The sequence below is a fragment of the Podarcis bocagei genome (assembly GCF_964188305.1).
Source record: "Podarcis bocagei genome assembly, chromosome: 13".
In the NCBI taxonomy this organism is placed as follows: domain Eukaryota; kingdom Metazoa; phylum Chordata; class Lepidosauria; order Squamata; family Lacertidae; genus Podarcis; species Podarcis bocagei.
In genome coordinates this window covers 46,971,736-46,992,000 of record NC_138138.1, presented here as the reverse complement: position 1 = coordinate 46,992,000, position 20,265 = coordinate 46,971,736, and the positions used below count along the sequence as shown (strand labels likewise).

Genomic DNA, 20,265 nt, shown 5'->3' with positions numbered 1-20,265 from the left:
CTTTGCCCTTTTTCTAAACCAGGGAGAGGCCCCACTTCTTTAATCCTGTGCCGTGCTGGTGACCCATTACCCACAGGCTGCCACCTCAGAGGGGATTAGTCTGATTTAATTTGCTTTCACATATCACAGGAAGTACCTGCTTGCCTTAAATAGCCCTTAATTCATGCTAATTTCAGAGTGTTTAGAAACACAGGTCAAATGCACACATGGGCCTAATTATCACCTTACATGTACTTGCTTTTGACATCCCAAAGCTTAACTAAATTCTTGCACTTGTAAGACTATGTTTCCTAGCTATCTGTGCTGAATCAGAAGCAAATCCCGTTTAGTAAAGTGGGCTTAATTCTAAGTAAGTGAGTTGTGATGCCAAACATTCTACTCATTTATTTAAAACTTTTTTAAAACTTCCAGCGTGGTTTATTAGTCAGGAATAAGGCAGACCCTACCCTCAGGCTTGCAATCTAAAATGCACAACGCAAAATAAAAAGGGATCAGGAGGGAGGTGAAATTTAAAAAAGAAAACTCAGTTTCTTAAATTCAGGTAGGTGGTTGTATTGGTCTGACGCAGTCGAAATAAATTAAAAAATTGTCCAATAGCACCTTAAAGACCAACAAAGTTTGTTCTGGGTATAAGCTTTTGTGTCCATGCACACTTCAGATTCTTCCGTTTCTTAAAGTTAGTTTCAAGAGTACATGAGAAAAACCTGCTCTTGATGATTTCGGTGGAATGTATTTCCCAGTAAAATGTATAGCATAGCACAGCCCTGAACAGTTGCAGACTTATGTGCATTTGTCTGCAAGAAAAATCAAATATAATTTAAGATTTTAAAATCCGCCATAGGGTAATACCTTACGGGAACCAAACTAACTTCTCCAGAATTCTTTATAGGGCTAGATGGTAAACAAAGCATAAAGGGGGAGGCAAAAACTTAGCTGCTTTTAGGCTGTGTACATACAGTACTGTACATTTAACATATATGCTTCTCCCTCCTCAAATTTTTTTTTGTAAAAAAAAAATTACAGGAACTATATTTCCTCATCTCTGTGAAGGGCAAGCTACAGTTCCCAGGATTCTTGGGACTAAATCATTTCCTTTAAACGTATGATGTGCAGGCAGCTACAATCTCAAGATAGAATGTGAGAGAAGGTGGACAATTAAAATGAGGCTGTACCAGGAGGTCTGTAATGGAAAATAAAATAAATGGGCAGGTTTATGGGGCGGGATACTTTTCAAACACACCAATCAAAACTTGAGTCTAGGCACAAGGCAAGCACTTATTGGCCGAGCAAAGCCGAAGTTACGCCTCCTTTTTTAACGGGGCCCAATTGTGTTAGGGTTGCGCGCTGTCCAATCCTCGAGGCTTCACGTACGTCATTCGCTCGTAGGCAATGGAGACTTCCCCAAGGGAGCCGGATGTACGTGAAGCCACCTAATTTAGTTATTGAAACACCCTTTTAGGCACCATTGGTCGCTGACTGTAAGACCTTGACCTATCACAAACTAAGAAGAGATGAGTGGCAGGGATGGACACCATTCAGAAAAGGAAGCTGGGAATAAATGGGTGGGGGAATAAATGAACAGCAGAAATCACTGCGAGGGAAGGTTGGACTGACAGCCCAGTTGTCAAATCACAAAGCGAACAACCGGGACAGAGAGCCACACCCCTGCTAGCCTATCGCGTTTCGAGTCCCGCCTTTCACGTCGCAAATCTCTCTCTCTCCCTATTATTGCTTCGTCCTCACCTTCACAACCTCAGCGGGCGCTTTATTGGTCCCTATTTGATTGAGAGCGAATGCTAGCCAATGAACGACGTCCATATTATAAAGCCCCCTTCCAATGACAGACGGTGTAGCATGAAAAGGGGCCGCGCCGCGCTACGTCCCGGCTGCGCGGCGCAGAGGCAGAGGGCGGCGGGGGCGCCATTTTGTGAAGAGTCCGGAGCGTGGATGAGGCGAAGGTATATGTGAAAGAAGAAGGAGGAAAATAAAAAGCCCTATAGATAAGGAAAACGACGCCGTTCCGGAGCTGGGGCCTCCTGGTGAGTTCGTAGCCTGGATATTAACGCCTCAGGTGGCCAAGGAAGGAGGGGCGACGTTTCTTTCCTTTTTCGCGCTTCGGCCGCGGGGGGGGGGGGAGAGTTAATGATGGTACCGCCCTTTCTCTCTTGTTTTCTTCCCCCGCCACTTTGGTCTTCGCAGGGAAATGGGAAGATGCGAGAGATTCCCCCCCCCCGCTTAGTCCAAATGGTACATTCCGAGCTAATTCATATGTGTTGCCCCTGGAAGAGACCATTGTACTTGGGCGGGGGAGGAGGAGGAGGAAATAATCCTTATCTCCCCCCCTCCCTTGAAAGAGTTAGGTGGCGGTGGGACAAAAAACCCACGTGAGGCTATTGGCTTTGGTCAGGAAGTGACATTTCTGCCCGCGTGTTCCTTTCCCGTGCAGAAGGCATGGCGCCCGCCCGCCCTCTCTCCTGGCCTAATCCGGATTAGTGGTCTAATGTAGGCTGCGCTCCTGGCCACGCTTTTCTGAGCTCAGTGGGGCTGCTTCATGAATAAACATAGCAGAAGAGTTGCGGGGGTGCGCCCCCCCCCCACACACATATATGTTATTCTGCCTCTTAGCCCTCACAAGGCAGTGCACAGCTGGAGGAGATCCAATTGAAATGCATTTGGGTTGTTTAATAATAATAATAGAGAATTCTGAAGAACCAACAAGTCTCGGGAATGAGTGACATAAAAACAACTGGGAAAAGTGTAGCAGGTTGCAACAAATCGAGTTTTTGAGGCTTTGTTAGCTCTGCAGGGAGGGAGTTTCAGGGCCACCACACTTGAGCCCACCAGCCTAATAGGAAAGGGCAGTAAGGTCACAGGCTTAGTCCCTGGTGTCATAAAGTCGGGTTCCTGTAACCTTGGGAGAGGTGCTGCCAGTCAGAATGGGCAATACTGAGCAAGATGGGCATGCAATCTGATATTGTTAAAGGCGGTTTTCTGTGTTCCCCTTGTGGGCATGCAAGAAGGGCCTTTGTTGTTGTTTTTTTACAGACGCCGAGGATCATAAGAGCTAAGGGTGGTCCTTTAGAGAAGCTGGCCACAAATAATCAGAGCTTTACAGTAGTAGATAGGTAGCCGTGTTGGTCTGCCATAGTCAAAGTAAAAAATTTTTTTTCTTCCAGTAGCACCTTAAAGACCAACTAAGTTAGTTCTTGGTATGAGCTTTCGTGTGCATGCACACTGTGTATCTGAAGAAGTGTGCATGCACACGAAAGCTCATACCAAGAACTAACTTAGTTGGTCTTTAAGGTGCTACTGGAAGAAAAAAAAATTTTACTAGAGCTTTACAGGTTAGCATCAGCATATTGAGCTTGGAAGCGCTCTAAGCGCTCTAGTGACAACTGGAGTAAAGCTGTTCTTACATGCTCAGGTCTCCTGGTCCTCCTTAGGCTTTGTGCCATTCAGCCTGCAAGACCCTGCAAAAATTAGAAGTCATACAGACTGTTGCTTAACTACAGTATGCTAGCACCTTGCACGGGGGCTGCGTTCTGGGGATGGTGCGTATAAGAAAAAACTCTGAACCATCTCCTTCGAACTGCCCTCATGACCATCCTTGCCTACCAAGCAAGGCAGAGAGCTTTTGAATTCTCCACCTTGCTTACCAGGCTCCAGGAGGCTCTTTTGAGATCTTGTTGCTGGGCCGTCCCAAGAGCCTCCCAGAACCTGCTAAGCAAGCCCGGGAGATTAAAAGCTTTTTTTGCACTGGGAAAAGACAACACAAAAGGCGCTATTAAACTCTGCCATGCATGCAATTAATTTGCAATATTTAATCGCGCTTAAGGTGGGAACATACTGAACTTTTTTTGTTAAAAAAAATAAAAGTTCCAGAGGGATCATGTTTGTCACATTGAGGAATAGAGTGAGAAGCAGGGTATGCATTCTTTAAATAAATAATCAGTTGCTGCAAAAGCAGAGTGCCTTGTGGCACATCCATAGGCTGTGCAATCTTAAATAGATTTTATTGGAAGTGCATATTACTGAGCTTAATGTGGCTTGTTCCCAAGGAAGCGTATATAGGATTGCAGCAAGATTGCTATATTCTCTTGCCTTTCTCACAGAACCAGGACTCAAGGGGGGTTTACAGAAATTAAAAAAAACATGGATAAAACACAGAAGTTTAAAAGTTATTAAACAGACATAGAATTAAAACAATATAAAAATAAATCTATGTATTAAAATACAGATAGTAAAAGTAGCACAGAACTACTCAAAGCCCTTTCTTTAAAAACAGTTCTGAAAAGGCTTTAGGAATAAAACAAGTTTCCACCTGCCAGCAGAAGGACAGTTAGGAAGGAACCAGTCTAGCTTCTCTAAGGAGTTCCAAAATTTGGGAAGAGACATCCAGAAGGCCTTCTCCTGCATTCCCACCAAATGTGCTTGTGAAGGTAGTGCAACCCAGAGAAGGGCCTGCCCCAAAGATCTCAGAACCCAGGAATGCGTCAATGGTCATTCAAATAACCTGGACCTAAGATTCATTTTTAGATTTGTTCATCTTTAGAGCTGTCACCCCACTCTTTGCTGCTTTTTCTGAAGGGAAAAAAACCAGTAGTAATTCCATGGCCTGGTATAGATTGTTGTCAATTATTGCCCTAAATTTTGTATAATTTGGAGTGGCCTGTTTTGCATGCTTAGCAATATGCAAGCTTCTGAGTTACACAAAGGTCTTGATCTAACTAATGGGAGTCAAAAACGCTTTTGTATATTGCCTTTGCCAGCTGCAATTGATTCAGTACAGCTGCGCTGCCTGTCTTGAATTTGGATTTGCGTTTTAAAAAGTTTTTCAATTGTTAAGGAAGAGAATTGGGTTCAGCTCATATAGACCCCAGCTTTGGAACAGGGTTAAGTAGGGTTAACTGCTCTGCTCCTGGGGAAGCCCACAAAAGCCTGATCTTGCATTTCACTTGGAATCCTTCAGAATCATGTGGCTGCCAATTGTGTTGTTAGTTTAGAAGTAATTTGTACAGCACTTATTATTGGTGAACATCATGTTGAAGAGCTACCATCCTGCTTTAAGGTAGGACATGGTGTTCCTGTGAAAGACAGAGATAGGCAGGATCAGGAGTGAGGGTCTGGCATTGATTCCTAGCCATAAGCTAGGTTTACAGTGATGGTTTATGGTATTCTTATTCTTATTTATTACATTTCTATACCACCTTTCACCCAAGGTTCACAGGGACAGTTCACAATATAAAAACACAGAAATATGTAACATAGTAACAAACAAAAACACTCCCCCCCATTTTAGACAGTTTAATTAGCCAAACGTCTGAGAGAAGAGGGCTGTTTTCATTTGGTGCCTAGAGATATGTAAATCATATAGGAGGGGAATGGGAACATAGTGAGGGCAGGATTCTTTCTGTATGGACAGCACCAGTGATGCCCTTGCATAAGTCCAGATGTGTAAATTGCAAAATAGTTATCCCTGGTGTGCCAAAACCCATTCATTGACTGGACAGGTCCTGGGTGCTCACTAGCTTGCAGCACATAGCTCTTTATTAGCACCTGTAGCACTGAACTAATAGCCAATTAACTTAAAATTCCATTCAATTAGTTTTATTAGTTTGCAGCAGGAACTGGGTGGGAGGGAGGCAGGCATGAGTCTCGTGATACCTTAAAGGCTATGAGCTTTTGGTGTCACTTTTTGAAAGCTGAAGCCTGCAAGTGTTTGTGCAAGATTGAACTAGCTGTTCTGTAAGGAGTTGCCACAGGATTTGCACAAGACCAGGAGTTTGAATCCAAGTCTTCCACGTGTTGGGTCATGCTTAGTAGAATAATCTGAATACATTAGCCTTCTTCTCTCTTAACATGCTTCCTTCCATTTGTTGAGAACTTGTACAAAGGGTGGAAAGGTAGAACGTCTGGGTTCTTCTGCCAGGGACCATGCATTGACCTCCCCCAGTAACGTTGAGGAAACGTGGCTGGAAGTCTTTCCTCCTAGCACCACCACATACTCATCACCTGTCTCCAGAGTGTTAGTAGATCTGGCCCAAATGAGCATTTCAGTTTGCTTGAAGCTGGCATCAAAATGTGTTTGGCATCAACAACCTTGTATCTGTTTTGCTTATCACTTTTGCCAAGTAATTCCAAAATGACCTGCCCTTCTCCCTTTGTTATTTTCCCTGCCTGTGCCTACTGCACTAAACTTACCCTATATCCTTCCAGGGGTAACATAGCACAGTAGAGAAAAGGAGTGTTCTGCCTATGAATTTCTCTTATGAGAGACCTGGGGATTATTTATTTAAAGTGTAAATCTGGGTGGTTTATCTACAGTACTTTCCTGGCATTTAAATGCTGGGTGGGAAGGCAGATAAAACAGTTGGGCTAGAATTTAATTAATGGCTTATCAAAATTGGTACCCAGGACTAGGATGGCTTCCAGTTTTGAACATGATGCTAAAAACCAGTGGGTGGGTGCATGTATTACACTTCTGGGGAGTGATGCATAGAGCATTAGGCTGCAGTGCCCTCATGCTCTTAACGCTTCTGAGGTTTGTAGAGGTTGCTTCTCCTTCAGTTGCATGCATCAGAATCTCTTGTGAAGTCTTCCTCCTCCATCTTTGCTTCAGGGTATCTGTGTATGAGCTTCAATGTACTTCACCTCCTACCACAAGCTTCCTGGTGCCTTTTGACGTCAGCTGTGAGCTTGGGGTAGCCACGTGGGACTGGCATTCTCTGCGCTGGGGAGGAGGGAACTGGGAGATGTGGGCAACGTTTCTCGGGTACCCTGACTCATCCTGTCCCTTCTCCTTTCACAGGGCAGCAAGGCGAAAACCCCCAACCCTTCCTTCACTGGAGCTCAGCTTCGTGTTTTGTTTTTTTATTTAAAAAAAACCCACCCACCCCACCGCACGCACACCCCTCCCAATGTCTTAGAATGAGCCGTTTTTTTATCAAAACGGTGGCTTTGCGGCCCAGCGTTGGCCTTGCAGTGAAGCCAGAGCTGGATTGAAAGATGTTAATTTTGGGGGAAAAAATCACTTTTTTTTTTCCTGCAGCAGCTGGGTTAGAGGAGGAATCTTTTAGCCTCGCATGAGCTCACCTCTCTCAGGCATTTTTAGAAATGGTGTTCAAAGGGCTTGGATTGTTTCCTGCCGGGAGCTCTCCCCTGCCTGGTTCTGCAGTAACCGTGGCTGGAACAAGAGGGTGAGAGGGGGGAAAAAGGACAGAAAATGAAAGAGAGAGAGAGAGGAAAAAAAATCGTTACTGACTTTGACCTTTTTACACCTCCGGTTTTTCTAATCTGGGCTATTTTTATTTTTGTTTTTTTACAGCGAGATTTTTTTGATCTTCAGCTACAGTAAGTTATTCAATTTTTTTCCAATTTTTTCCTGCCTTTCCACTGATTTCCTTTTTATCGTTGTTGCTAGTTACTTATTGATATTATTGCTACTATGATGGTGGTGACTGTGACTATGATGATGTGTTGCTGATGGTGGTGATTAAAAAAAAATGACTGCTGATTTTTAACCGGATGAAAATGGAGTTTTTCTGAGTGGTCCTAACTGACTCTGGGCTTTTAACCCCTTGGGGGGAAAAACACAACAAGGTTTTTAAAACACATTTTTTTTAAAAAAGTGGATTGATCGCGTTTAACTCTTTTTTTCCCCTCCCTCCCTGATTGCCTGGCTGCTAAGAACGGAACCCAATTTCTCTCCAGAACTTGTTTGAACATCTCAGGAAGTTCCTACACTTTTTTATTTTTATTTTTTTTAATTTTTAATATTTCATTTCTGTGCAATTTTTCAACTGTTGCTGCAATGTGTCTGTGGTGCTGATCGCTCGCTAGCAGTGACAGCCTTCCCTTGGTCAGATCCTGCCCCCCCCCTTCCTGTCTCGTACCCTTCAGTTCCCATCTTGATCTTTTCCTCCACACCCTTACAAACGCCGTCATGGACGCCCAGTCTGGATTGGCAGAGGCAGTTACCTGTGGAGCCTTGCATGGAGCAGACACAAACCCATCTTGGCTGATGGTAAGGGGCTGAATTGGCTTACTTCCAGGCTTCAGCAGCCATCCCTCTTAAAGGCCTTGCTGAAAAAGAGTACACACCTGCACTTCAAGCAAAACTCTGTTAGTAGATGGGAGTGGACCTGTTCAGGTCTTCATTGCCTTCTGAACATGCAGCCACTTTAAGGGTTAGAAGTGGGGGAGAGGGGTTGTCTGGTTTTGGGGAGCAAAAGCAAGTTCAGCAACCAAGCTCAGTATATCTTGTTGCGCTGGGCTTTGTGGGTAGGGGGGTGAACTGGCCAGTTTTGTGTGGTGGACTCTTCCTTTTTTTCATTTTTAAAAAGTGGCAACAAAACTACACTCCCAGAGTATAATTCTGCGTTAAACTTTGCAGTGCATGCACACATACTTGGAATCTTTTGCCCGTTACTTGACCCTAATTAACAGATTGGAACAATCTCTCTTAACAGTTGAGTTATATATAAAAATACTAGAGTATGTCACAGTACCCAAGTTACCTTGATGCATTGCAGAGATTAAAAGAAGTCTCTGCCAGCAGACTTACGCTAGACATGAGAAAGGCAACAGGGGCGGGAATGAAACAAGCAAGTTCAGGCAATAGCTTTGTGAAAAGTTACATCATGAACATCTTTAAGGGTAGTGATGGTGGCTGATAAAGGCTCTGGTTAATAATGAAATAATAGCCAATCTTTAGGCCTTGGGTACATCACGCTCCTGGCAGCGACGAACAGAAGAAGTGCATGCTAGGTGCCAGCTAAAGTCATGGCACCTCTCTTCAGAACTAAGTTTTGTGGTCATAATATGGCTTTGCTGAGGCATGGTAACTCATGGACAGATGTGTAATCGACAGCCAGCATATTTTGGCTTGGTTTGTGAGTTAATCCCATTCATTGCTACCACCATGGCTTGCTCCCCATTGCTTTCCCTGAGAGCTGTAGAATGTGCAGAGAGCTTGTGGACCGGGCTTTTGAAGAAAGCAGCACCCCTCTGCATCTTCCAAAAAACGTGTGGAAGAAAACCTAGTCATTCCTTTCCTCCTCCTTAGCTTGCTGCAGTTTGCCAAAGCCTAACTTGCAATAGAGAGAGAGAGAACGTTCCCCCCCCCCCCCAGTTGGGTTTTTGCCGAAGGCATCAGCAGAGAGGGACTCCTGGCATTTTCTGCAAAATTGCAGCTTGATGTATGAAAACCATCTATGGGAACGGATGGAAGTGACCCTTTTATCTGTGGAGGAAAGGGAATAAAGGAGGGCTAATACCCCCCTATCCCATGATAGATAGATAGAAATTTTAAAGAGACAACCGAAAAACACAGTTGATGCTTTCTGTGGAAACACCAGGGAGCAAAACCACTTTTCTTCTGATTCGGGGTGGGGGGAGATGTCCCTGCCCCCCCCGGGTGAGTTCAACTTCTGGGAGAAAGTGTCAGCACCTCCTTGCTGCCTGCATCATGAATTGAACTGGAAAGAAAAGAAATTGCCTCTTCATTCCTCCAGAAAAGAGAAAGATAGTGTCATTTCTTCCTTTATCCCTCCCCTGTTTTTGGCAGGAGGGAACCATGGGCTGCAAAAGCCCAACTTGCATGAGAAAGAGAGTATGTTGTTTTTGTTGTTATTTATTGCATTTATTTGTTGCTTTCTACAATAATGTCTCAGAGTGACTTATGATGATAAAAGCATACAGTATACAAAATACAAAATTCACCAGAAAAATAAAAGACTACACCTTGTTTCTTCCTCTGAAGCATTGGGCGGGGTGGTGGTGGTGGTGAAGAGGGGTACTTGCCTGCAAACAGGATGTGATGGAAGTGCAGGGATGGTCATCAGTTGGGGGTGAAGCACTCACGTACAGTGAGGAGGCAAGTGGATTTATCAAACCCTGCAGAGCTTAAAGCTGGGTCTCCTTGAAGCCTTGAAGAGAGGGCCCTCTGACCGCCCTTGACATTTGGCCATTAGAATTGCTTTTGGTAGAGGATGATTAACGAAACACTCATCCCACCTTGAGGTCGCACAGAAAGGTGATAGCACCATAAATCTAATTTCTGTCCCTGTGCTTTACTGCATGTCGTCAGTCCCATATACACCACCTGCTCTTAATCCTGTTTCGCTGGCCTTTGGCTGCAGTGTATGCTGTGACCACACACACACACATTTACCTTGTTTCTGATCACAAAAATCATGTAATAGTCTTTTCCTCTGCCCATCTCAATCAAAACTGCCAGCTGGAACTGAAAGTGTTGAATCTTTTGAAGGGTCTTGGGGTTTTTCCCACGACTCTACTCATTATCCAGAGGTTGCTCTCCGTTCTCATCTTGTCCTTGCAATAGTCCTGTGAAGCAAGTATAGGCAGAGAGCGTTCACGAGCCTCTGGGAGTTTCATTGCTGGACAAAGAATCTGAACATGGACCTCCAGCAGCAAAACTTAACAATCAGTCCCCCACTCTGTTCACTTGATGGCTTAGGTCTGGGTTGTTGAGTATCACATGCAACAGAACTAAATGTGCCAAGGTGAGAGCAGGAAAGTAAAAGGCTTTGCCCTGTTGGATTTCTGTAAATAGCTGGGGGGGGGGGGAGAGAAGAGAGAACGTGTGTGTGCATGCATGCGAGAGAGAGAAAATGCGGTGAGCAGCGTTGAATCTTCCTCCACGCTGAAACTTCTTTCCCAGGCTACTTTCAGATGTATTACAAGACCACTCTGAGTTTGTACATAGACGAAGTTCCAATACTGATTTATTTTAGTTTCCACTGGTCGCTTTAAAAATATATTCTAACTATGTTAACTAGGTGTGCGCAAGAGACTTGTGTAGATGAGCAGGCTCCATGTTGTTGCTCTCCATGTAAGTGGTTCAAATGAGGCTGGAACTCAAACCAAAATCTCATTTCCATGTTTATCAATGAATCTAAAGATCACAGCAAGGTCCTGGTGCTTTTGTCATAAGCATCTATAAATGGAGGCCCAAAGTTAGAGAGCATTCTACTCACTGCTTTTGAAAGAAGTTGTGTTGAGAAAACTGTGTGAGAGTTTTCTCACTACTAGAAATTCTGCTAGCTGGTGACAGCTTTTTGTATTGGTTTAATCTGAACTGGAGCTGGGGTTTCTGTAGTTGTGTTCCTTAGAAAGCTGGTTAAAAGCAAAATCGAGGGCTGGGAGTAAAATTGATTCTACCCACAATATGCTTGTCCTTGAAACAAGGGTCCAGAGCAGGGGTCAGCAAACTTTTTCAGCAGGGGGCCAGTCTACTATGCCTCAGACCTTGTGGGGGACTGGACTATATTTTGAAGGGGGGAAATGAACAAATTCCTATGCCCCACAAATAACCCAGAGATGCATTTTAAATAAAAGCACACATTCTACTCATTTAAAATCATGCCGATTCCCGGGCCCTCCACAGGCCGGATTTAGAAGGCGATTGGGCCGGATCTGGCCCTCAGGCCTTAGTTTGCCCCATAGTCTAGCGGTTGAGTTTCTCCTGAGACCAGGCTGACATGAGAGATACCCACCCATCTTGGAATACCACTGCTAGCTTTAGACACAATATCATGCACAGCCAGGGCTTGACGTGGGCACAGGTGTCTCTTGTGGGAGAATGTTGGTGGCAGGCTGGTGGCAAAGCCACCTCACTTCCTTTAGTGCCTTACGAAAAATGGTCTTTGCCTAGTGGCAATCATTTTTTAAAAAAAGGAAAATGCAGTTGCTTAGCAATACTGCTGTGCCTTACTGCTTGCAGGATGGATCTGAGATTTTCCAGCATGCCTCGGGGATCGTAGCTATTCGTTCAAAGGGGGAAGCGCTTCCTGCCAGGCTCTGTGTGTGTGTGTGTGTATTCTGTTGGCTGTGTGTGCGCGCATGTGTCAAGATGCTGAAATCCCACGTGACTGCTTTCCCTTCTCTGACAATCTTCGTCCTCCAGCACCAAGCCTGTGTTTCTGCTGCATACTTGAGTCATGGCCAGCAACGTCACCAACAAGACAGACCCACGCTCCCTGAACTCCCGCGTGTTCATCGGCAATCTCAACACGCTAGTGGTGAAGAAGTCGGACGTGGAGGCCATCTTCTCCAAGTACGGCAAGATCGTGGGCTGCTCTGTTCACAAGGGCTTTGCCTTTGTGCAGTACGTGAACGAGCGCAACGCTCGTGCTGCCGTGGCAGGAGAAGATGGCAGGATGATCGCAGGCCAGGTCCTAGGTAAGCGCCTTGTGGTGGTTTTTAGCTTACCCCTTTTCTTAGGCCTGGCTGAAATCACTGACCAGTTCCTTTTCCAAGCACCTCTCTTGCTTCCTTATTGCCTCATTTCACACTCAGACATAACACACCACTCTCTGCTAGCAGAGCCAAACAACTACATACGCAAACCAAGCCCGTACTTTCGGCTGCGTTTCGGAGGCAGTCTAGATGTCAGAGTGGAGGTGGCAAGTCTATAAAGAGGAGAGCAAGGAAGTCAGAATTTACAGCTAGATATTGAGCTGTGTGGAAATGCAGAGTGTTGCCCATGTTTGTTTTATTGTATTTATTTTTATTCCACCTTTCAAGGTACAGTTTCTTCTAAGGCAGCTTACAAGTAACATCAAAACATGGTAAACACACAGCAACATCAGAAAGGTGGGGTACAAGCCTGTCTTTCCTAATTGTCTATTGACGCCTTTTGAAGCCTTAATCAAGTACAGTGGTACCTCAGGTTACATATGCTTCAGGTTACAGACTCCGCTAACCCAGAAATAGTGCTTCAGGTTAAGAACTTTGCTTCAGGATAAGAGCAGAAATCAGGCTCCGGCGGTGCGGCGGCAGCAGGAGACCCCATTAGCTAAAGTGTGCTTCAGGTTAAGAACAGTTTCAGGTTAAGAACGGACCTCCGGAATAAATTAAGTACTTAACCCGAGGTACCACTGTATACCCAAATTCTAATGATCCATTCCGCAGGGTGGAGCAGGAGCAGGTTCCTGATTTCTATTTCTTCATCTGCCTTTCTTTCCCGAGATCCTTCCAGGGCTGTTGGTCATTTTGGGTTGGTGAGGGAACAGAAAGGCAGCTTGGAGTCTTGATTGGCTTTTATGGAAATAAGGAATGTTGATCACCATGTAGAGCTAGCCTTTAGGTCTGGTTTTTCATTTCTTCCTCTGTATGTGTGGTGTTTGTGTACCTTTATGACAGTCTTCCTGCTCCTCACAGCATCCAGGTGTGTTAAGCTAGGAGAGTGAATGTCCTTGGGCAAGTCAGTGGGGATTTGAACTAGGGTCCAGAATGTCACAACCCAGCTCTTTCTTGTGGCTACCCTTGTCTCCCCTTTTGAGACTAGCTTATATGTATTTGGGAATGCTGGGCTGGGGCAGGGAGCCTGGCACCAATCCTCTTGAGCTACTCTACCCCACTCCTCTCCAAAAAGCCTGAGCGGGAGCAGCCAAAGCATTTTTATTGCATTGCTCCTTCAAAGCAGTTCACTGGTTTGCCTAAGTATAGGGAAAGAAGACACAACTTGCGCAGCCGGCATCCCTGTAATATTGCAATTGGCTCATTGTTTCATTAGGCAAGACTCAAGACAAGAGTGTTTATGCAGCTCTGTTTGAAAGCCACAATTCCAAATTCCTCCAATTGAAAAGCCACTTCCCCGATCTTCAGAGAAACCAGCAGCTTTGTCTTCTCTCCCCTACTGCCCATAGCCCTGTAAATAACAGTACAAGTAGCTTAGTAGCCCACAGATATTAACTGGCTTAGTTGCCCATTCAAGCTGTTTAGCAGTCACATAATGGCATATTGATGCCCTTCCATTTTAGACTAGCTTTCCTGCCTAGTCACTGGGACAAACTTTCACTCTGCACATGAGACTTTGGAGCAGCTATTTACAAGCTTGCTCAGCCTTGCTTGTCTTTCATTCCAGTGTTTTCTCTGCCAGACAACATTTTCCTGCCACCCCTCCCCCAGGTGGTGTGGGAAAAAATTGTTTGTTTGGTGTAGCCCGTCCATCCTGCAGTGAACCCTCTTACTTTGGAAGTGCTGCTTAATATATTAGTTCCGTCACTGTGTGGTATAGATTTACTGCAAGGGAAAGAGTTGCACTTTCCCACCCAGCAGTAAGAAGCTGAGTGTCTGTGTTTGCAACTGACAAGTGGCTGAAGATCCTGGCCAACATGAGATGTCTTATTCAGTATCATTTTTTTGCCAAACACAATGCCCCCCCTTTTTTTGGGTGTTCCTGCTTGAAGTTAATGGCTCATAGCTTGTTTTCTACCCTCCTGGATCTCTTGCTACTGGGCATTATGCTATCTGTACCTTTTAGCAGCATATCCTAGGCCATCCCTTAGGGCAATGTGTCCCATCCCTGAACAGAGAGAGCTCAGCAACACATTAGCGCCCAGATGTATGGCAGGCCTCGACTTGTTTCCTAGAGTTGTGAGATGCTGGCTTTCAAAATTGGCATGTCTCTCTCTGTGTGTCTCTGTTCCAGATATTAACCTGGCTGCCGAGCCGAAGTTGAACCGGGGCAAAGCTGGGGTGAAGAGATCGGCCACAGAGATGTACGGGTCAGTAGCCGCACCACCTTCTCCGTCCCCTCTAGTCAGGTCGGGACCCTTATGTTTTTTTTCTATTATTTTAACGTTTCTGTTCTTTTTATTTCTCTGGCTTTGTGCCCTGCAGTGAGCAATGTCTCCATAGGTCTTAATTGTCTAGCTGGTTGCAAGGAAATGAAGCTGAGTGTGTAGAGGCGTGTGCATGTGTACGTGTGCATGCGTGCAAGCAACTCCATGTGAATGCGAGAGGCCATGTGGGAGAGTGGGGTTTTTATGCCTGCGGGTGGCACAATTTGTTACCTTGGATCCCAGCGCAAAGCTCAGGTGGCTTTGAAGTGTGGATGACAGACAGAGGGATTGTTGGATAAACGCAGGGTTGCCTTTGCTCTTGCACTGTGAATAACTGTGTTTAGCTTTGATATGCCAGACTGGGAATGGACTCCTGATAATGGGAAGTGAAAGAATCGCCTGTTCCTTTCAGCCCTGCTGAGCAGGATTCCTTTCCTTGGTGGTCTGCCTGAGACCTGACCATGTTTCATGTGCTTTGTCTTTCAGGTCATCTTTTGACCTGGACTATGACTTCCAGCGTGACTACTACGACAGGTAGGTTTACCTGAATGCTGTTTGCTGCATTGTACATGCTTCGTTCCTTCTGGTAGAATAGGAAAGCACCAGTACACTGTTCTGTTGTCAGCATCAAATAGATCAGGCCTTTTAATTCCCTCCTTCCAAAACATTCCAGGTGTAGGTTCCTTTTTCTGGCATAGAGTATAACGACCTGAGAATGAATTTCCGTTTTCACTCAAGGCACTTAGCCAGATCCTGGGTTCTTGTGGCGCTTGTCATATTTTTAAGAACCTTCTGCCGTTAAACGGTGAGGAAGACGAGGATATGCATAGTAGAAGTCATAGGGATGACTTCAATGGAGATGGCAGTTCTTCAGGAGGGCAGTGTTTGCGGGAAAAGTAGAGGCATTTTTTTCTTTGGCCAAAAGGAGTCTGGGGAGGAAGAAAGGGTTTTCGCAAGAGATTGTAGGTCAGTGGTAGAGTGCCAGGTTAGCAGGTAGAAGCTCCTCGAGTACCTCCCTGCTTCCCGTGCATAGGGCCACAAATGTCCCTTGTCAGCAGCACTGAAGAGCCTCTCAGTGGAGGCTGGTTCATGGGTGCAAACGAAATACTGTCCCACCAACTTTCACTGGCCCCAACCTATCCTCTTTCAACCAAACCTGGGGTTGGCTCTTTCTGCTACCTTCCTCCTCCTCCTCCTCCTCCTCCTCCTCCTCCTTCTCCATCTCTTTGTTGTCATTATAGAACTCAGAAGGGAGGAGGATGAATTAGTTGGCCGTGCCTGTAGCTGGCTGTGGCTGCACCTACCTTCTTCCTGCCAGTCCCCTTGGGCACCAGCCGCCACTGAAGCTGCTGCCAGTCATGGTGTCCCAGTTCCAGGACTCTTGAGTTGGTAGAAAGCAGCTGCCAGATGGACGGGGTATAAATAATAAATTATTTCTATGCTACAAGGAGCTGTCTTAACCTTCTTGCCCAGAAGATCTGCCTGATCTTCTCGGGTTGGTGTGGGGAGGGAGCTTTCCTGGGACACTTAACCATGCACAGCCTGGGAGCCACCAGTGAGCCGTTGCCCCTTCCATACATCTCCGGTGCAGTTTGTCTCCAAATGCCAAGAAGGGAGGAACCACAGCCATTGAGCTTGTGCATGAGCAAGAAGCAGATGGAAGGAAGATGTCACTTGGCTTTATTTTGGGGAGTAGAGGGATGCATGCAGGAGTCATCCTCATGCGACTTCACGGAACAGGATTCTGTGGATGAGGAAGGTCCCTTTGTGCTACAGGCCTGACAAGTGCTATGGAAGTAGAGCCTGCTCTCCTGAGCGAACTCTAAAGGGAGTGCTGTTGGTTAGATCCCGCGAGCAAAACGATGAGTTTTGAGAAGCCCAGGGCAGAGGATGCACACATCTGGTGTATAGCACGAAGAGGCAGTTTCAATAGGGAGTTGAGTGCTGGCTTCTGACGATGGCAGTTTTCTCTTGTGCCCCTAGGATGTACAGCTACCAAGCGCGGGTGCCGCCTCCGCCTCCCATTGCCCGGGCTGTGGTGCCATCCAAACGCCAACGGGTTTCTGGCAACACCTCCCGCAGGGGCAAGAGCGGATTCAACTCGAAGAGTGGGCAGCGGGGGTCGTCTTCCAAGTCTGGAAAGTGTATGTGTTGAATTTTCTGGCTAGGTGCAGGTGATTTGAGTGGGGTGGGGGCCCTTTCTCTTGCACAAGGACTTAAACTGGGATTCAGAAAAGGCACACAAAGTGCCACTGAGTAGTTAAATGTTGCGGTAGCCTTACATAAAATCCTTGGGGATTGGCTAGAACTGTTCTCTTGGCAAGGCAGAAGTTCCGTTTGGAACTGGGGTTTGCAGAAGGTAGATCGGGATCTACTGGGTATTGTGCAACAGATTCTGCTTCCCCCTTGGTTAACAATGGCAGCAACTGAAATGATTCTTGCCCCTGAATTAGGCCACTTAATTTAAGAAAGATAGGGGGTGATTTCGTGTGTGAAAAGGCCATAAGCTAAATTCAGTCCTGGTGGTACAAAACTACCCAATTCCTAGGTTCAGGTGCACCCCCCTCTTGTAATTCTAATTATGTTTTTGTGCTTGGATTTTGCTGGAAGACTTCTAATTAGCAAAGTAGATCTGACGTGTTTAAAGTCTTCCCTGATTTGAAACGGGCCCCTGCATGCTGTGGTGGGTGATGTTGAAGCTGGCAGTGGGCAAGGGTTACCCTCTTGCCCCCCTTTTATCTCTCTTTGCCTAGCAAGCTGCTGGGAGAGGGTGAGGTCACTCTTGCCAGAGGCCTGTCCTGGTCACATGCTGTGAGCTTGGGCTGAAGGTCATGTGTATCCCTAGGGCTGCAGGTTTCCAATTCCAATTCCTGGAGTAAATTGCTGACTTGCCCATAAAGAGAGTGAGAAAGTTTCACTACCCCAGACTGTTCTCTATCCTAGTTTCAGAGGGGCATCTGAAAACTCCTGACAACAGTTGCACCTTCCTTTGCTTTTCAGCACTATTTATTTCCCTATCTCTTTTTTAATGGTGGGTTGAGAAGAAGGAACAGTGGGGAAACCTCTCCCTGGGATAAATGCTTCGCTTAATCTCCAGATTTATATCTGTGTTAGCTGTCTTTCAGCATCTATTGTTGAGATGCTGAATATATTTGGAATAGGCATTGAGTGCCTATGTTCAAAATAGCTAAGCCTTGGGTATCAGTGCTTCCGATAAACAGTGTGCTCATGTCCTTTTTATTTCAGTGAAAGGAGATGATCTGCAGACCATTAAGAAGGAGCTGACCCAGATTAAGCAGAAAGTGGATTCCCTGCTGGAAAGCCTGGAGAAGATAGAGAAAGATCAAAGTAAACAGTTGAATGAAAGGGTTGGGAGGTGGATGGGAGGCGGGGGGAAGACCCTGGAAGCCCTTCATGGGCTTGGGACTTTTGGGGGGCTGAAGGTTGTGGGAATTTGGCTTGAAGCATCTCTTCAGGCTTTATCCTTCCTCCCCAATAAAGAGAGCAGCTTGTTTGGGAGGGAAACGGGCTGTCTGGGGATGCATATCTGACATGTGTAATCGTGGTGGTTTTCTAGGTGGGCTTTGGTTTTGGGTTTCCAGGAGAGCAACCTTGTGATGCTCCTTCGCTGCTCTTCAATTTAACTGCTTTCCATAGCTAGGAGGGCAGCACTCTAGCCCCTCCTCTATATTGTCGGTGGGGAGAGCAGCCACCTTGCCAAAGCCCTTTGTGTACAGCCATAGTTCTCCACAACAGCCTTGCAAATGAACCCATGGCAGCTGCTTGATCACAGATATGTCGCGAGCTGCCGGCCCCTTCATGCCTTTGCATAGGTGGCCTGACTAGGAAGAACCAACCTCCTTCCGGCTTATAAAAGCTCTTCTGCCTCTGGGATGGTTCCAGCTCGCCAGAGGCGTGTGGTTGGCTTGACGAGTCTTGATGTAGGAAAATTCCACGTGGGGCGGCAGCCCCGAGAGCTTAGGAGAGCAGGCGAGCGGTTCCGATACCCTGCTGGACCCCTCCTCTCTATATCCTCCCTTCCTAGAACTGAAGAATGACAAGTCTGAGGAGGAGCAAAGCAGCAGCTCGGCCAAGAAAGAAGAGAGCAATGTCAAGATGGAGTCTGAGACTGGGGCGGATGACTCCGCTGAGGAAGGGGACCTGCTGGACAATGACGACAATGAAGACCGGGGAGACGACCAGGTACGAAGCTGGAGGCGGCAGAGAGCCAGGAGTGAGGAGCGCGGCTCTCCCTGTTTGCTAACTCGGCCCCTCTGCCTGTCCCCTTCTCTCTCTCAGCTGGAGTCCATCGAGGGGGATGACAAGGAGCCCGAAGAAGGCGAAGACGACAGAGACAGCGCCAATGGCGAAGACGACTCCTAAGCGCCCAGCACACCTCTCCTCTCTCCTCCTCAACAAACACCGACGTTCTTCTGATATTGAGCCTCTCACCAGCCCCTTGTCGGCTGCCTCCTCACTGCCCTCTTCCCTCCCTCCTTCCCAGAGCCCCGTGTGTTCATGGCGTGTCTTCTGTTGCATTTGTCCTTTCTTTCTCCTCCCCCCGGCCAGACCCCCGAAATCTCTCCTAGTAGTTCAGTTAAATCCCCTGTAATTCTCCTCTTTTAATTTTGATACCTCTTTATTGACTTAACAATTAAAAAGGACGTATTGTTTTTAGATGGCTTGCCTCTTGTTTATTTGTGGGGAGGGAGTGCCTTCGGATGTGGGCTGTGCGAATGTGTGACGTTACAGTTCTTAGCTGCAAAGGCTGACCCTTCAGTACTCTTGAGGCCAGATTCGAATCGTGTCCCCTTTTAAGAAGGTGTTAAAGGTACCCCTGCCCGTACGGGCCAGTCGTGTCCGACTCTGGGGTTGCGCGCCCATCTCGCTTAAGAGGCCGGGGGCCAGCGCTGTCTGGAGACACTTCCGGGTCACGTGGCCAGCGTGACGAAGCTGCTCTGGCAAGCCGGCACCAGCGCAGCACACGGAAACGCCATTTACCTTCCCGCTATAAAGCGGTACCTATTTATCTACTTGCACTTAAGAGTGCTTTCGAACTGCTAGGTGAGCAGGAGCTGGGACCGAACGACGGGAGCTCACCCCACCGCGGGGATTCGAACCGCCGACCATACGATCGGCAAGTCCTAGGTGCTGAGGTTTTACCCATGCCTACCCATGGGTTAGAATGTGTGAGAACCACGCTTGATAGTTAAGATGCAAACATGGTGGTTAGTAATGTTTTAAAAAAGCACTTGGCTGCAAGCGTTGCTGAGGCAATGACTTCTGTGTTCCTAACTGCAATGTGTGTTGTGCATTTGGCATGGTCTGGCCTCCTCAATCTCCCTTGTATACATGATGGCATAAGTGAACATCCCAGGGTCTAAACACTGAGCCAAGGAAAATGATTTGTAGAGTAAGATATCCAACATGAATGTACAGAAAGCCACTCAATTAAAATGAATGTTTTGGGTGTTGCTGAACTTCCAGAGTTTGAAAGCAATGATATTGACACACCAGGATAGGGGAACACCAAACATTTAAATCTAAGCAGCTGCATAAAACAGATCCAGCTGTTCCTCTAAATGCTTACAATAAGTCAATATCAAACAGTAATTGATGCCCCCAACCCTGTTTGTGGTTCTGCATTTCTCTGTTAACCACCCTGAGATCTACGGGT

At 46.4% G+C, this 20,265-nt stretch overlaps 2 protein-coding genes across 6 annotated transcripts in view; both read left to right on the top strand.

Annotated features, from left to right (window-relative positions):
- Positions 1-20,265, top strand: part of LOC308572147 (G-protein coupled receptor 4-like) — a 182,230-nt gene that overhangs the window by 8,386 nt on the left and 153,579 nt on the right. The gene's annotated exons all lie outside the window — the stretch shown is intronic.
- On the top strand, positions 1,880-19,265 carry HNRNPC (heterogeneous nuclear ribonucleoprotein C). Of its 5 annotated transcripts, none has more exons than XM_081167242.1 (9): positions 1,882-2,039; positions 7,325-7,350; positions 11,927-12,201; positions 14,456-14,531; positions 15,075-15,122; positions 16,572-16,732; positions 17,835-17,936; positions 18,634-18,791; positions 18,888-19,265. In XM_081167242.1, exons 3-9 carry the CDS (start codon positions 11,961-11,963, stop codon positions 18,969-18,971), a joined length of 870 nt encoding a protein of 289 aa, XP_081023368.1. In that variant the 5' UTR covers positions 1,882-2,039; positions 7,325-7,350; positions 11,927-11,960; the 3' UTR covers positions 18,972-19,265. The 5 variants fall into 5 exon arrangements, with proteins under 5 accessions (XP_081023364.1, XP_081023368.1, XP_081023367.1 ...); XM_081167241.1 differs by having other exon boundaries at positions 14,456-14,570; XM_081167238.1 differs by having other exon boundaries at positions 1,880-2,039; positions 14,456-14,570; positions 18,634-19,265.

What these genes read in the sequence shown, in the direction of transcription:
- HNRNPC (XM_081167238.1), top strand. Translation starts at nt 11,961, where the DNA reads ATGGCCAGCAACGTCACCAACAAGACAGACCCACGCTCCCTGAACTCC. An exon ending in GATCGCAGGCCAGGTCCTAG is followed by an intron (nt 12,202 to 14,455) that starts GTAAGCGCCTTG and finishes TCTCTGTTCCAG; the next exon opens with ATATTAACCTGGCTGCCGAG. An exon ending in TCTCCGTCCCCTCTAGTCAG is followed by an intron (nt 14,571 to 15,074) that starts GTCGGGACCCTT and finishes TTTGTCTTTCAG; the next exon opens with GTCATCTTTTGACCTGGACT.